General features: G+C 45.1%; 1 protein-coding gene across 6 annotated transcripts in view; it reads left to right on the forward strand.

Annotated features, from left to right (window-relative positions):
• Positions 1-2703: 2703 nt before the first annotated feature.
• The window catches only part of IQSEC1 (IQ motif and Sec7 domain ArfGEF 1), a 345052-nt gene continuing 332730 nt past the window's right edge, over positions 2704-15025 (forward strand). For 2 of the 6 annotated variants that reach the window (XM_032194050.1, XM_032194051.1), the window contains exon 1: positions 2710-3118. In XM_032194050.1, coding sequence (XP_032049941.1) covers positions 2853-3118 — 266 coding nt within the window. In that variant the 5' untranslated portion in view covers positions 2710-2852. Of the gene's footprint in view, positions 3119-15025 lie in introns of all 6 variants that reach the window. The other 4 variants (XM_032194058.1, XM_032194048.1, XM_032194049.1 and 1 more) reach the window with 4 other exon arrangements.

The raw sequence follows: 15025 nt of genomic DNA on the forward strand, positions 1-15025 counted from the left end.
AAAAAAGGTTAGGCTTGATGTCACTTAATTTTCTAACTGAGCAAATCTGAACAACCTGGATCTTCTTTTACAATCTGTCTCACACAGATAGAGATTGAATATATTATTGGTTTCACGAAGATGCTTATTTTCTAAGTTTACCTCTTGTTAATTTGTGGAGGGTGATGAAGCATACAGGTGTCTTGAAGCTCACAGAAACAATCCCCTCAGACACAAAGTGCTCCTTTCTGTTTTTCCAACAACATACAAAACCACACCATTAACATGACTGAGGAAAAAACAGGTCCCAACACAAGGACACCTGCAAAGTGACTGTATTTTTCAATCTAACCTATGGTTTCCTGGTGTCCTGGTTTCAGTCAGAACAGAGTTAAGAGCATTTCCAGTAGGTTTGATTTTTTTTCCATGTTATCTATGAGAAAGCACAAGTAGCTCAGGTACTTGCAACTGGCAGGTGAAATTCATTAACTTGTTAATGAACTCCTGAGAAGAGAAAAACCTAATGATATCCTCTCAAAAGGGCTCTCCAAAATCAACCAAGATATTCTAAAATGAACCAGAAAAAAAGACCCAAAAGGAAAAGCCAGCGCTCCACAAGCTCTTATTCCCCAGTTAGCTTGTCTAACAAGACTAACAAGCCATTGAACAAGCCATAACTTTGCCATTCGGGAACAGAGGCATTCACTTTTATTCTGTAAAAGAAAGGAGGAGAGTAATAATTTAAAAAGGCTCATGCCTCTTCAGCAATGTTGCATGGGTCCCATGAACGAGATCTTCAATACCTAAGAAGTCTTTCAAAGAGGTACCAGTTGTAACTGCTGCTGCTGCTCCACTTCAGCTGTCCTTTCTGTGAAATGATTAATATGTTTTTTACTGTACATTAATAAGTTTTGAGTGTTTTCACGTTTTATTTTGTATATAAGCAAGTTCTCTTGGTCTCTTTATTGATTTACCGCCTGACAAGCATTCTGGCTTTCTCAAATAATGTTGTGCAGGTTGCCTCAGTGCCATTTTGGGATAACCATTTCATGCCACAAAGAGCGAACTGTTCTTCAGCAGTTATATTTTGAACTCAGAGTATTTATAATATATATATATATTCAACAATTCTAATGAAAAATTCTGATCAGGTTGATGGAAAAGAAGCTTGTCTTCTCGAAAGAGCAGATAAAGATTTCTCTGTGAATTTGTGATCCCCAGGAGGACTGGGAATTAGTCCTTCATGCTTCAGTTACTTTGATAGTGACAACAGCCCTTTGTTGCACATATGTCCAAAGCAAAAGCAACAGTTTGGGGATAACTAATTTCTATCTTAAAATCAGAATGAATATGAAACTTGCCAGGTGAATCTTCCCCTCTAGGTTTATCCTCCCCTCATGCCCCTTTTTCTCCATATTCATAAGTAAGCCATAGGTGGGAACCTGTGACATACGCCCTCTGTTTTGGAAATCCATTCCAAAACTTTCAGCCCCTCAGTCCAAGGACAGCTGGGGGGAGCCCAGAGCCTCCAGCCTCCCTGGTAGGGATGCTGTTAGTCCCCCACTTCTTCAGCCTGCTGCATCAGCCATACTCCAAAGCAATGCATCCTGGCAAATGCTAGGAGCTGACTCCACCAGAAAGGGCCAGTACATTTGTGACAGCAGCAGGAACTACTGTAAGAAAATGTTACTAATTGCAACTTGCAAAGTTTAAAGGTGGAGAGGAAAAAAAGAAAAATATTAAAGAGATGAGGAGAGGAAGGGAGGAGAAAAACATTTCTCCACCTTCCTATCTTCTTCCTGCAGTATCTCCATTTCCCCTTCCTATTCCCCATTTCCATGAGCATTCCCAACATGTATTCACACTGGGATCATAGAGGAGCCAAATCTCAGCAACTTTTCATGGCCCGATGCAGCCGTAGCGGGAAGCAGAGTCTCACCAGCGGAGGTTTTAAATGTCAGGGCTGCTGCTGCTGGCAAGGCAGAGGTCTCTGCTACACAGCAGTTAGCACGAGTCTGACTCCGGGCATGCTGCTGGAGAGCTCCCATCTCCAGGCAGCCAACACCCCGATGCTATTTCAACAATAAACAATCGCTCCCCAGACGTGCCAGGGAAAAATCCTCGCTCCTACAGCAGGTCTCGGAGCCCGGCTTCCCCACCCTCCCCGCACACCGCGCTTCTCCGGGCCCTCTCCGGCGAGCCCGGGGGGGCCGGGGCCGCCCCCGCAGAGCCGGGCAGAAGGACGGGGGGGTGCCGAGGCCTGCCCCGGCCCGGGGGCTGCCCCCCGCATCTCTCCGGGGGCGCTCCCCGGCGAGCGCCGCGCCCCGGCGGCGGGGTGCCGGGGGGATGCGCCGCTCCGCGGAGCCCCCTCCTCACCGGCCCCCCGGAGGAGGCAGCAGCCCCGGCTACTTAAAGCGCGGCCCCGGCTGCCGAGGCAGGAGAGCGGCGTGCTGCGGGCTCCCATGCCCGGCTGCGAGCCCGGCGGGGGCGCGGGCGCTGCCTGGCGAGGGGCTGAGCCGGCTGCGGCTCCGGCAGGGCGGGACAGCGCCCGTGCGCCAGCACCGGCGGGGCTCCGAGCGGCACCGGCGGCTCCCCCCGGCTCGGCGCCCGCAGTCCCCGCCGGCCCTGCCCTCGCTCGGCTGCGGGAAGCCGAGCATCAGCAATGGCGGCGGGGGCCGGCAGCCGCCGCGCACCGCTCCTCCGCTCGCCCGGGCAGCGGCTGCTCTAGGAGGGGAAGAGGAGAGCCGGCAGGGGGGCCGGTTTCCGGCGGGTTATTTATTTCTTCCCCTCTCGCTTAAGTTCCCAGCGGAGCGGGCTGGTTGGCACCTGCGCCCCCCACCCGCTTCCCGGAGGGTGAGAGGTGCGGGGAGGCCATGGAGAGCCCGGCGGAGAACCCCAGCAAGGCGGCGGAGTACCTGAAGGAGCTGAACAAGATTATTGAAACGCAGCAGGAGCTGCTGGAGAAGCAGAAGCGGAGGATAGACGAGCTGGAGCAGCAAGTGGCCAAGTTGTACCACGAAAACGCCTGTCTCCAGGATGAGCATCACCGGCACCTGGCCACATGCAGGCTCCAGCAGGGCGTCCCCCCCGCGTACCCGGGGGTGCTGAGCGCCATCCAGGAAAACGCAAAGCACGAAAAGTAAGCGCTGCCCGCGTTTCTTTGCCCTTTTCGAGGAGGGTCTCTCAGTAGCGGGGCTTTCCTCCTCTTTTGCCTCCTGCCTTCGGGTTCCTAAAGCCGCCCCGCGTACAAGCAAGCAGCGCAACTCCCCGCAGCGGGCGGCTCGCCGGGAAGGAGGGGGTCCTCGCCGAGCGGCGGAGGGGGCGGCCTCAGCCTCTAACGCCCCCAGCCCCTCGGGATGCCGGCGCTTCCCTGGGGCTCTAGCGGGGATGCTCGGGGGCTGAGCGCTGGCAGCGCCGGGGGCACCCCGGGCAGGCTTCTCCCCGCAGCCCCGGGGCACGCCGCCCCCCGGGCAGAGCAGCAGCGGGACAAGCTCTGCCCTTCCTCTAGGGCTCGCTTCCCCCCGATCGTGCACCTCGGGCGGCCGCCCTGCCCGGGGGGAGCCCCCGGAGCTGCGACCCGGCGGGGTCAGCTCGGCACGGCGCAGCCCGCCCGGAGCTCGCCCCTTTCGGGGCACGGCTGCTGCCGGCCTCTGGCCCCTGGAATTAACCGGGCTCCGCTTTACAGCGCGCAGAGAGCCGCTGAATTAATTGCGCGCCGCGCTTAAGTACCAGCGATGGGAGAATAGCGATGGGAGCGAACCCGCGGCGCTTCCCCGGCCTCCGGCTACTCGCGGCGAAGTATTTGGGACTTAGTTTTACTTGGACGGAGTGGGAAAAGCATGCATCTTATTACGAGCCCACTCCGCCGCCCCGGTACAACACAAGGGGTTGCTTGTCAGCCGCTCGCCCCGCTCGGAGCCGCGCTCCCGGCACGGATCGGGCTCTCCTCCTGCCGCCGGCCCCCCCGGGCCGCCCCCGCTCCCCGGCACCGGCTGCGCCCCCTGCCGGGGCCGGGCGGGGCGCTGGGGGGCAGAGCCGCCCGGCTCGGGGTCTGCTGCGCCCCGGGGACCCCTGTGCCGGGGCTCGGCCACGGGTGGCTTCGTGGGGCCCCGCGGGGAGGCTGCAGCCGAGGGAGGCCGGGGAGCGGCCTCCTGGCCTCGGCCGCGTTGCTGCCTCCGTGCCCCCGCTCGGGGTGGCGGGGGAGGAAGCGTCGCTGCCTGCGGAGCCCCGAGCCGCAGGGTTTGCCTGGGATGTGCGAGGTGAAGGGGCGGGGGGCTGTATGGTCGTGGGTCGTTCCCTGCCCCTTTGGCGTGCTCCTGTTCCCAAACGCGTCCCTGCTGCCCGGTGTGGCGGAGTGGGAAGGGAAGTAGCTCTGCCTCCCCTCCGGCTGTCAGCGTTAGCATTTAGGGGGTTTTCGCGATGCTGGAGTTAGCCATTTAGGCCTTTTTTTTTTTTTTTTTTTTTTTTTAAATGTCTCCAGGAGAGCTAGGCTAATAGCTCCCTAAACACCCTGGAGAGCATATGCTGTCATTTAACAACCACTCCTCTTGTAATAAGCAGAAAGTGCTATTTCCAGAAAGCATGGAACAGAAATTTACAGGAATACAAAAAGTATTTAGACAAATCCTACCCCGTGTGCTCATGTCTAGTACCCGAGGATTTCTTGTGTCTGTTCTAGTACAAGATGCCAACTCAGCTATCTTGTCCCATTTGTCTCTTGCAAACGACATTACTAAAAATTGTACAAATGGCTTGCCTTGTTTGATAACATTTCTCTTCTCCACCAGCCCAAGACTCATTTGCAGAGCCCTTTTTGGGCAGACAGCTCTGAGGACTTGGAGGCTTTTAAGTCTCTTAAGTGGATTTGATGCTAGGATCAGAATTAATCTGGGATATTTATGGCAGAGTTGTATCGCTTTGAGGCATAGCCTGCAGGGCTTAGTGTGGAAGCTGGGAGACAGCCCTCCATGAGTCTGGTCCTGGCTGGGCTTTCAGCCTCTGTGACTGTCTGTAGAGAGCCAGATTTCCAGGGCCACCTTCATGAGATGAATACTGCCCCCCACCCAAATTGTGACTTCCCCTCTTTATTTTGTGTGGAGCATGCCTGGTCCCTTCGCCAGGACAGCCTGCATCACTGTGTAGGTGAAGCACACTTGGGGTTCCCCAGCTGTGTGGGGTGGGGGCTGTGGCAGCAGCTGCTGGGGCTCCAGCTGCCGGGAGCAGGTGCAGCAAGCCAGCCACAGGACTGGTTTAATCTCTGCCTGGGTGAAGGAGATGGAGGAAGTCTTCAACTTGGAAAATAGAAAACACCCTTGTTTTAAAGCCTTGTTTTTAAAGCCCAGTCCTGCTGTTATCTTTGCTTTCTTAGAATGTAACCTGCAGGTTCTGGCTGGCTGTAGCTTCCTAATTAGAGAGGAAAAATCTCAGTTCCTCCAGAATTAAATGTCACGTGCAGCTGTCATCTTTTTGGTGCTTTGCTAAACTTCCATAACAGTGCAATAGCAAATGTGAATAATACGTGCTCTGAATATCCGTGATGTTAGGAGAGAGGTGGGAATCGAGGTGCCATGTCCTTGCTTCCTTCTGCCCATCGTGCGCACACCCCCCTGCCTTCCTCCTTCCCAAGGCAGCAGCACCGCTCTGTGCCCAGGTACCAGCAGTGCTCAGTGCTCGCTCTTATCCTTTGGTATTTCAAAACCAGAATGATAGGGATCCTTTTTAAAGGAAACTGGGATTTTCTTAGCCAAATACTTCACAAAATCAGTACTTCTAGGAAGTCATCTATGGAATATGTGCCTTGAGATTTGAGCAGATTTTCTGAACAGCTTAGACTCAAGTTGCCAGAGGAGTTCAACCTGCGTAAAGCAGGTGTGGATCGCTGACACTGTAGTGTCAAGAGAGCTTCTTTGGTATTACCAAGTGGTGGTTAAAAAAGGAAGTGTAGAAATGTTAGACAAGTCCTGGGACTTTTCAGTTCTCTCAAAGGGAAGAATATAAAGTTGAAGACTGTTTAAAGAACTTGGAGATGCTGCATATTTTTAGAAACTCTTTAGCTTGATCTGATGGAGTGAGGGAACTGTTGATGAGCACCACATTAGAGTTCTGTTAGAAAATAATAAAAAAAAAGGTAAAAATACTGTTGTGTTCCTCCAGAAAAGGACCAGAGTAAAACGGATATTTCTTTTGTGTAGGTTGCTATTTGAGGGAGGCAAGTGCACAGGGATGGGTGAACAGGTGCAGATGTGCTCCTTGTCTTGCAAGGAGGACAGAATAACAAAACAAAACAAAAAAAGTTTGAGTGCTCTTTCACTTAATTTTGTACTAATTTGCTGTGTGTGAATCACCCTTAAAATTTGCAAATGTAATTGAAGATAACTAGTTGATTGCAAGGCTTTCTTAAATGTAGTGAATCAGCATGTTAAGAAGTTAAGGATAACAATAGGTATTTAGCTAATTAAGTTGAATAAGCCTAACTTTTGGTTAATCCATTTCATTTAACGTTTGATAAAACACCAAGAACTTCCAAAACTCAGATCCTCAGTGAAAGGAAGACATGTTCAATATGTACACTTTGGTAATGCACCTTTTAGTGTAAATGTGTGGAAACAAACTTATTGCATCTTCTCAAATATGCAGAAGTTGATTTTTTTATTTTATTTTTTCCAGCTCTGAAAACTCAACGCTGGCATGTTTCCAGTGTAGGGAGTGGTATTTGTAACCAAATTACATTCCTTTATTTATTTATTTATTTGATTGATTCACACAGCTCCTGGTGAGAGTTTGGGTGGGAGGTACAGAAAGAATTGCCTGTTACGGTGGAACAATCTTGTAGAGCTGTTATTTGCAACTCGGTCTAAGTTCTGTGCCTGGCCTGAGTGATTTATTTTTAAATGAGGCTGGCTTTGTTCTCTGGGGACAAATAGTCACAATGCAGAGCTATAAGAAATCCTCATTGTTTAGAAGATGCTATGTCTGAGCTGAGGTGTACTTAGTGCAATCTAGTAAGTGGGAATTGTCTTTGTGGTGCTAGTCCCATGTGAAGGCTGCTTTATGGCTTACACAAAATGAGCTTGGGACTCTGCATGCTGCTGTTGGCACTGAGTGATGCCCCTGCACACAGGCTCAGTGGGAAGCCAAAGATTGCAGCAGGGCAGAGACCAGCCTGACTTTTTTTTTGCCTACAGAGATGTTCTCTACTGAGACAGACTGTTCATGTGATGTAAATCACATTTCATTGCTTGTGCTGCTCTTGGACAGAAGCTTATTTTGGCTTGCTTTGATTAAAGTAGAGGTATCTAGCATCTATTAAAGCATGCTCATGTTTGGGCAAGATTTCACTTTCTCCACCTTTATGTCAGAAAGGATGTAGATGAGGTGCTTTCATTAGGTCCTCTTTCTCAATCAGCTGAGAAGGAAAGTGTGATTTGTGACTGATAGTCTTGCTGGAAGAAGCCTACAGTAGAAGTGCAATTACTAAAAATTGCACCTCTACTTATTTAGCTTATTTTGCTCACCAAGAATATCTTTAAGTGGAGATCACAGTTTGTATCCAAAGCAAACACTTTACTGTGACTACATACTACATATTCTTTCAGTCCTATCACAGATAAGGATGATGTAAATCTGGGATTGGACAGAATGTAAATTTGCACCTCCAAATAACTAAAACTGATTCTGTTCATTTTATTTTTGCTACGTAACTGGAATAGTGTGACTACCGAGCTATGAGAATAAGGGTTTGACACTGAGGGGAGTGAGGGAGTGCTTTTGCTCTCGAAGCATGTGTTTCAACATTAGTGTAATTTGTACATCAGCAGATGAGTGAGCATCTCTTAAAACAGGCATTTGTTGTTCTGGCAGACAGTAGGAAATCAATACTGTGAAGACGTGTAATAAGACATGAACTTGCTAACTAAACTCAACTAAATTATTTTGGGTGTCTGTTGAAATATTGGCATACCCTCTTACTTAGCATCTGCTAAATGTTAAGCAAAATGATAATTCAGAAAGACAAATTAATTTCACGACTTATGCATACCATATGACTAATGAAACAAGTTTAAAATAAAAAGGGGGAGGAGGAGAGGAGGGCAAAGCACAGTGATGACAAAATGGTATGCCGCCGGTATCAAGAAAGTTCCTGAAAATCAGAGGAGGGAGAGGAAATATGGTATGTGAAGAAAACAGCAAAAATGCATACTGATTTGACAAAGGGAAACAAATGCAGCAGAAGGTAACCTGCTCTATAGGAAAATTAGTCAAAATTTGGTTTGAAAACTTGGACTCAAGTACACTGTCCCACTTAAAGCAGACCAGACCTAAAGAGTTAGAAGTACTCAGTGAATGTGAAGTCCTTCTCTAATGTAACTGTCTTTTCTGCTGACCCAGAACACAACTTTTAACCTTCCTAACTGCAGTATTCTTGTGTTTGGACCTTTAAGAACAAAGCAGTATTCCATGCCAGTTAGTGCTTTGATGATCTTCCTTGGGAATTCAATGTCAAGGAAACTGAAATGCATTTTCGAAGATCTGCTTGTGGAAATTAATTGGCAATGTTCATGGATCCTGTGTCTTTAGTGAGCAGACGAGGGCTGCTATCGCTACTGTGAGATAAATGTAGAAGTGGATGAAGATCCGCTTCTACCTTCTCAAATGAAAACAATGCCAAGCCTATATATGATGCTCTTTGTGGAGATAGCTCACCAGCAGCATACTGATTACTCTCCAGTTCTCATGTGAGGTACAAGATAAAAGACCCCAGTTGTAGTCTTCTTGTTATTACCAAAAAATAGCTGTGAGTTCAATGTGATGACCTATGTGAAATAAAAGCACTTCAACTCAAGCAACTAGGTCCTTAAATTCTCCGGAAAAGTTAGTCAGTTTGGAACAGTGTGCAATTGTCCTAAAAGGCAGGCAATTGCTTTTGTGTCAATCCTAGAAATTAGTGTGATCTCCAGTGAAGTAATTCCCACTTGGCAGCAAAGTGCATTTTACCATTATCAAACTATATTAGGGATGGCACTGAACAACTACATGGGAACATGAGAGATGGGTGAGCAGGTTCAGAGCTGCTCTTCACAAATGTGCCAAGCACAATGTTTTTGAAGAACTTAGCTTCCTGCTGAGTGAGAGATGCTAAACTTTGTCCTTTTCCACTCAAAATAATATATGTTTGGGAGAATATGAAGCATAGATGTACATTTTTCTGGATCTGATTTGCAGCCTTGTTGGCCTGGTCATTTGCATAGGAAGACAATTCTTCATAAATCCTTAGGGAAGCTATATTCTGGAAAAAAAAAATAGTAAATTGCAGCTTTTTTGAAAACCTGAAGCAAAATACATCACACACAAAGCAGAATCTCTAGGAAGAGCTTTTTTAAATGGCAGACTATGGAAGCTTTTTTAAAGAGATTGTGGAAACTATGAGGAAAGAACAAGGTATTTCAAGGTGTTTTCTCACAGCGTACTGATAGGGGAAGTAAATTATTAAAGTTAAACTAGTAAATTATTAAATGCTTCTTGCAAATAGCATCTCAAAAACTTAGTTCTACTGGGTCTAAAAATGAAATTGGGTGGCTCTTATGTGCTGGCCAGTGACACTAAGCTGGAACTGCTGTGCAGGATTCAATGCTGCGTGTCAGGCTATGGCCTCTAAACACCCAGTCAGTGCACAGAGCAGTTACAGAAGTACTTGCATTCCCCCAGGGCATCTTTAAAGGATGTCAGACTAGTTGCTTCCTCTTCACTTCCAATTCTATTTAATTTTGTGGGCACCTGAATAGTACAACCATGCAGAGCTTCAAAACATTGCGATGCACTGAACTTCTCCTGAGTTTGTGGCTCATTTGGGATTCCAATCCCTAGTATGGGAAGAGTTACTTATGCAGTAGGCAGCCTGTACTCATAAGTGTTTTTTAGAGACCGCTTCTGTCTGAGGGCTCCTGCCTTCCCCATGCATGTGGTAAGGAGGTCATCTGATGCTGTGCACTGAGGGGGTGCGTGGGAAGCTTCTTAGGTAAGTGGATTTTGCAGACCAGAAGTACTTCCTGATGTGCAGCCCACACTTGCATTATTCTAATTTGATCCTGTCATTTCTCCTCATACCTTCCCTACTATGTTAATTCTAACGTTTTGCGTGTGTGTGTGTTTTGCAGTCTGCAGATACTTTTAGGCTATTTTTGCCAAGGCTCCTGTCTTTCATCTTAGCTTGGTGAGACTGTGAATGAGGTTGTCATAATTTGATTCTGCCTGTATCCTTGCCTAATTGTCTGAATATCTAATTCAATAATTCTGCAAAGAAAAATAGTACAGTCTGAGCAGGCTTTGATAAAATAGAGCAGCATGATTTGAAGGAATAATATATGATGTGCATTCTGGCTGGATTTTAGGTGACCTGGGCTGCTCACTACCCTCCCGCACCCTTACTCCCCAGCTTCCAGTATTTCTTTGAAATGCTGAACTTCTCAGCTGTTGTGGCTTACTGTATTACAGATAGTGGAAGCAACGTTAGTTTACACTAGCTAGAAATCTGGATAAAAATTTGTTACCTTTTTATGGTCATTACCAAGGTATTGTGATTAACAACAGAATTAAGAATAAGAGCTTTTTCTTTGTTCCCATCTGGGAAACTGTTGTCTGCAAAGCTAAGCATGGGTAATGATTGCTATTTTACAAATGTATATGTCAATGTTAGTTTTCAATCATTTCTTAGTCAATTACTCAGATTTAGGTTAAAAAAAAATGCATGAAATATCACACACTTCTTTAATCATGAGTTCCTTAATGGCTATGTAGAAATTTGTTTGGTTTTAATTGTTATTTGTATGGCTACTCTAAGGAAAAAATATTGCTGCAAAGTGGCCACAATATTTCAGCAAGTTTTAATGCTGTAAAATAGAACAACTCTCACAACAGTATCTTAAAACCCGATTCTTAGGTTCTTCAAACAGCAAGTTCTATAAATGTATTTCTTTGTTTACCGAACTATATAATTCTGGATGGGCTAGCACCCTTCCTGATCCTAAAATACGCAGCATTTCAGTGTCTTAGTGACTTGTGCTCCCTCTGCTGGGTTCTTCATAATAGTTCAGTGTTTACTGGTTTTGCAGTGTGCGTGCGTGTGTGTGTGTATATATATGTGAGTGTGTCTATATATGTAATATAGAATTTGCTTTTGAATGGCAGTGTCTGTATTCTTTTTTCATCACTTCAAAGCATTAGAAAGACTATTACAAATGTGACTGAAGATTTCTCGTAAGTTGTTTTTCTTCTGCAGTCTTAAAGTGCAGAGGCAAACTTTTCAAAGATTGTGTTAATATTGTTATTATATATACAGAAAATAGTCATTTCCATGTATACTAAGTTTCACTGCTGTACTAGATAAGAAAAACACTACTACTCTGTAGTTCTCTATAGCTATTAATTGACACCTAATATACATTCTTTGTATGCCAATAAGATTTCTAGCCAGGCTTCCCTGACAAACATAAATAGAGACAAAGGCATACATAGAACCATGCAATACATCTTTAACTGCACTACAGTAATTCAGATTTCCTAGGTGTAAAGAGCAGTTTATTCTGAATAATTGGACTAAAGCACCAGAAAAAGGAAGGTAGGAAACCATACTCCTGTCCTTTTCCAAAAATTAAAGATATACCTTGGAGTTAAGGTTTGTCTGGGTTTCTCCAGCTTTGCTGGATTTCTGTTAGCTGAAAATAACTGCAAGTTGTGTGGACCAGTCACGGTTAGGAGCTTTTAATTTCTCTTTTTGGGCATTGAAACATGCAGCTATGTGGTGAACAGACTGCAAGTTTTATTAACAAGCTGAGCTTACAACCAGTAAGCACTTTTCACAGGCTGTGGGAACTGGTCATGCCCATCTCTGCAAACTGATTTCTGCCAGAAGATTTTAACTGACAAGTAAGTTGTACTGCCAAATGTACTTGATAATCATGCTAGAAGGGACAGGCTCCGAGTTGTGGAGGGTACTGGCCTGGAAGACCTATTTATGAACTTCAAGCTAATTCTTCCTTCCCTTTTTTACAGGATGTGAACTACCACCTTGTGTACATAGTTGCATTAGTATGTTCTCAAGGAAGAGAAGAACTTGTTATCTTAATGTTTTTTCTCTAGCCACGTTTACCAGTTTTATGTTCACTTGAATAACACTTTTCTCTACTGATCATTTGGATCTGCGACAATTTATATGACTTTGTCTCTTCTTGCATTCGTTTTATTGGTCATACGTAAAATGTATGTGTAAACTTGAGTAGCTTAAGGTCTATGCATGTTGAAATGAGTACTGATAAAGGTGTGATTGACCTACTTCCTGAACTCTGTATTTATGTACATGCAATAGCATTTGAAACAATTTCATGATCGTATTTGGAGTCTCTGAAATTTCATGTTTTGATCTTGTCAGCTCTGTTTAGAGGCTGTGTGCTAACTGATGTTAGCAAAGCCTCTGCTGTACTATTTTTGTTGGGTGGATGGAGCTTTACAGCACTTCTACCAAGCATTAACTACTTCTAAAGTAATGCTGCCATCATAAATGAATCCCAATCCCACTTTACTGGCTGCTAGTGTTGAACCAGTATGCACCAAGCTGTGTATTCAAAGAAGTTTGAATCCTGGCAAACTAAGCTGTTTTTAATATATTTTCTGTTTACTGAGAGTGATGCTGAACTATTTGCATCACCCTCTTAATTTCTCCCACCTCTCATTTTCAAGCTGTTTGAATCCTGTAAAACATACCTTTAGTTTTATTGTTTAGTTTTCTTCTGTGTTTTTCCATTGTTGAGTTGCCAACAGATAGATCTAAAGAGTGATGGAGCACTTTCTCCTGTACAACTCTAGTGTTTCTCCAAAAGAGGAGCCTAGTGGGTACAATCACAAGTGCTCTGTGTACAGTTGTGTGTGTTATGGAGTGCCACAGGGGTTGTTGTAGGTTCCAGTATGTGTGAAAGTTGTTTCATGAAGTTAATTATAGATGACACGTAATGTTGCAGTTGGTCAATTAGCTAAAAGTTGAATCTGAGAACTGAGCAGTGTGTACTGTTCAATCAGCTGATGATCTGATGGGCTCAGCATCCTGCCTTTCCTCAGGGGCTTCAATGGCTGGGAAAGCAGGAGGAGTAACCCAGGTTGGGTCTCCTGCATAGTACACAAGACTTCTTCATCTTCTTGCCTCAGTCAACTTACTATTGAAATTGTTGCGAAAACTCTGAGCAAAGAGAATTTCATGAAATTTCAGTGAATATTGAAAGTATCCCTTTATAAAACATGAAGTTCAAGAACTTGGCTTCTGCTACAGTGAAGATGCTGAAGTTACTCAGCGATTATGGTTGGTCATGCCTAGGAACTGTTAATGAAACTGAAGGAGAAACTTTCTGAAGTTCTGACCCTGTTTAAATTAGGAGAGTGGTGATTCAATTATTATTGAAATGATACGTCAAGGCATACTAGAATGGTAACTTCTTTATGAAGGTGTAAAAAGAAAGTATCCACCTGGATGTCTACTATTTTATTTTATTTTTTATTTTTATTTTTATTTTATTTTTTGTCACAATGGTCTCCAGCAGCCACAGAAGCTGAAGGGGAATCCTTGCCCACTGCCAGCTGTGACCTGCTTAAGAGCAATACAGGCGTGTGGAAGGTTGCAGCTGTAGATTATATGCTCTTTGACTGCTAGACTTCAATATATAGTTGGAGTTGTATACAGATAAGAAATAGTGAGATGGTGTGTATGACTTCTGTTTGCTTTATTAATCTGTTCCCTCTCTTTTAAAGGGCCACTGCAGCACTGTTATGTTTTCATTATATTCCTCTAGGCACAATGATTCTCTGCTCATGTTTTGGGAATATAAAATGTTCTGGTTTTGTCCTCTGTGTGCTATGAATGATACTGGAAATACAGCACAATGTTAAGGATGCGTGTGAGATCCTAGATGATTGTCTTCCAGTTTAGGTTCAAGCAAGTCACATCACTGCAATTTTGATCTCTTAGCTTGGCTGTCTCTGATTTTAGATACTTGACAAGAATGAGGGTTTTCTGGCCAAAACCAAGTAAAATCATCTCTTATGAATTGTAATGTATGGCAGTATTCTTTTAATAGTTTGGTAGGATAGACGTGCATAGCTTTGGAATCTTAAGGGCTCCTGGGAATTTCATATGCACTCAAGCCTGTTGCAGAGGTGACTATTACATCTCTTCTGGGGATGCAGTCTCTGATAGGGGTGGTGAGAGCTGAACTGGGTATGTTCCGTTTGTGCCCTATGCATGTACCTGGAAGTACAAGGCCTACATCCTAGGTGTTAAAGTGCTCCAGGTCACATACATCTTCCATGCAAAGTGTGTCCAGGGAAGTCTGCAAACAGGCATTAATATCCCACCCTGCAATGCAGCTGGAATGTTGTAATTGTGCTGAATTCAGAGGCACTTCTTAGTGATTCTGGTCATGATGGCTGCAGTTTAGGGACTGCAGAGAGCTGAGCTATCATTCTTCATCGCTCTTGCTGCTTACCTTGCTATATTCAGTTCATCTTTCTTTTACCAATGGTTTTGAAATAGAAGCTGGCTCAGATGGCATCTTATTTGCTAGTCTTTTGTTCCTTCAACTGTTTCCTTAGCAAGGCAGCTTATGTGTTTCCTTGGAAAATAAATGTAAGAATTGTTTACATCCAAAATAACTCAATGTATCAGCATTTAAAATTTGTGGCATGAGTGCCAGGATCCACAAATACAGTGGACCCCCAGGTGTGTGGTATGCACTGCACTTAAGATGGGCCTTTGTTGTCTTTAAGTTATGTGGTGGTACTTTGTTTGTGAGTGGATAGGGCTGGTTATATTAAAAGTCCTCATGGTGTCACTTAAGTCAAAATTCACAGAAGTGGGCATATCTTTGTATTTACTCCCTACTAGGAGCCATGATTAATGGCTTCTTCTTATGGACAGCAGATGCAGTGTGGCTTTTTCAAGTATTCAGTCTTTTACATATAGACCCGCAGCAGAAACATTTGATGAATTTTATTCTCAGGCTGGGGG

The sequence above is a fragment of the Aythya fuligula genome, chromosome 10 (genome assembly GCF_009819795.1).
Source record: "Aythya fuligula isolate bAytFul2 chromosome 10, bAytFul2.pri, whole genome shotgun sequence".
In the NCBI taxonomy this organism is placed as follows: Eukaryota; Metazoa; Chordata; class Aves; order Anseriformes; family Anatidae; genus Aythya; species Aythya fuligula.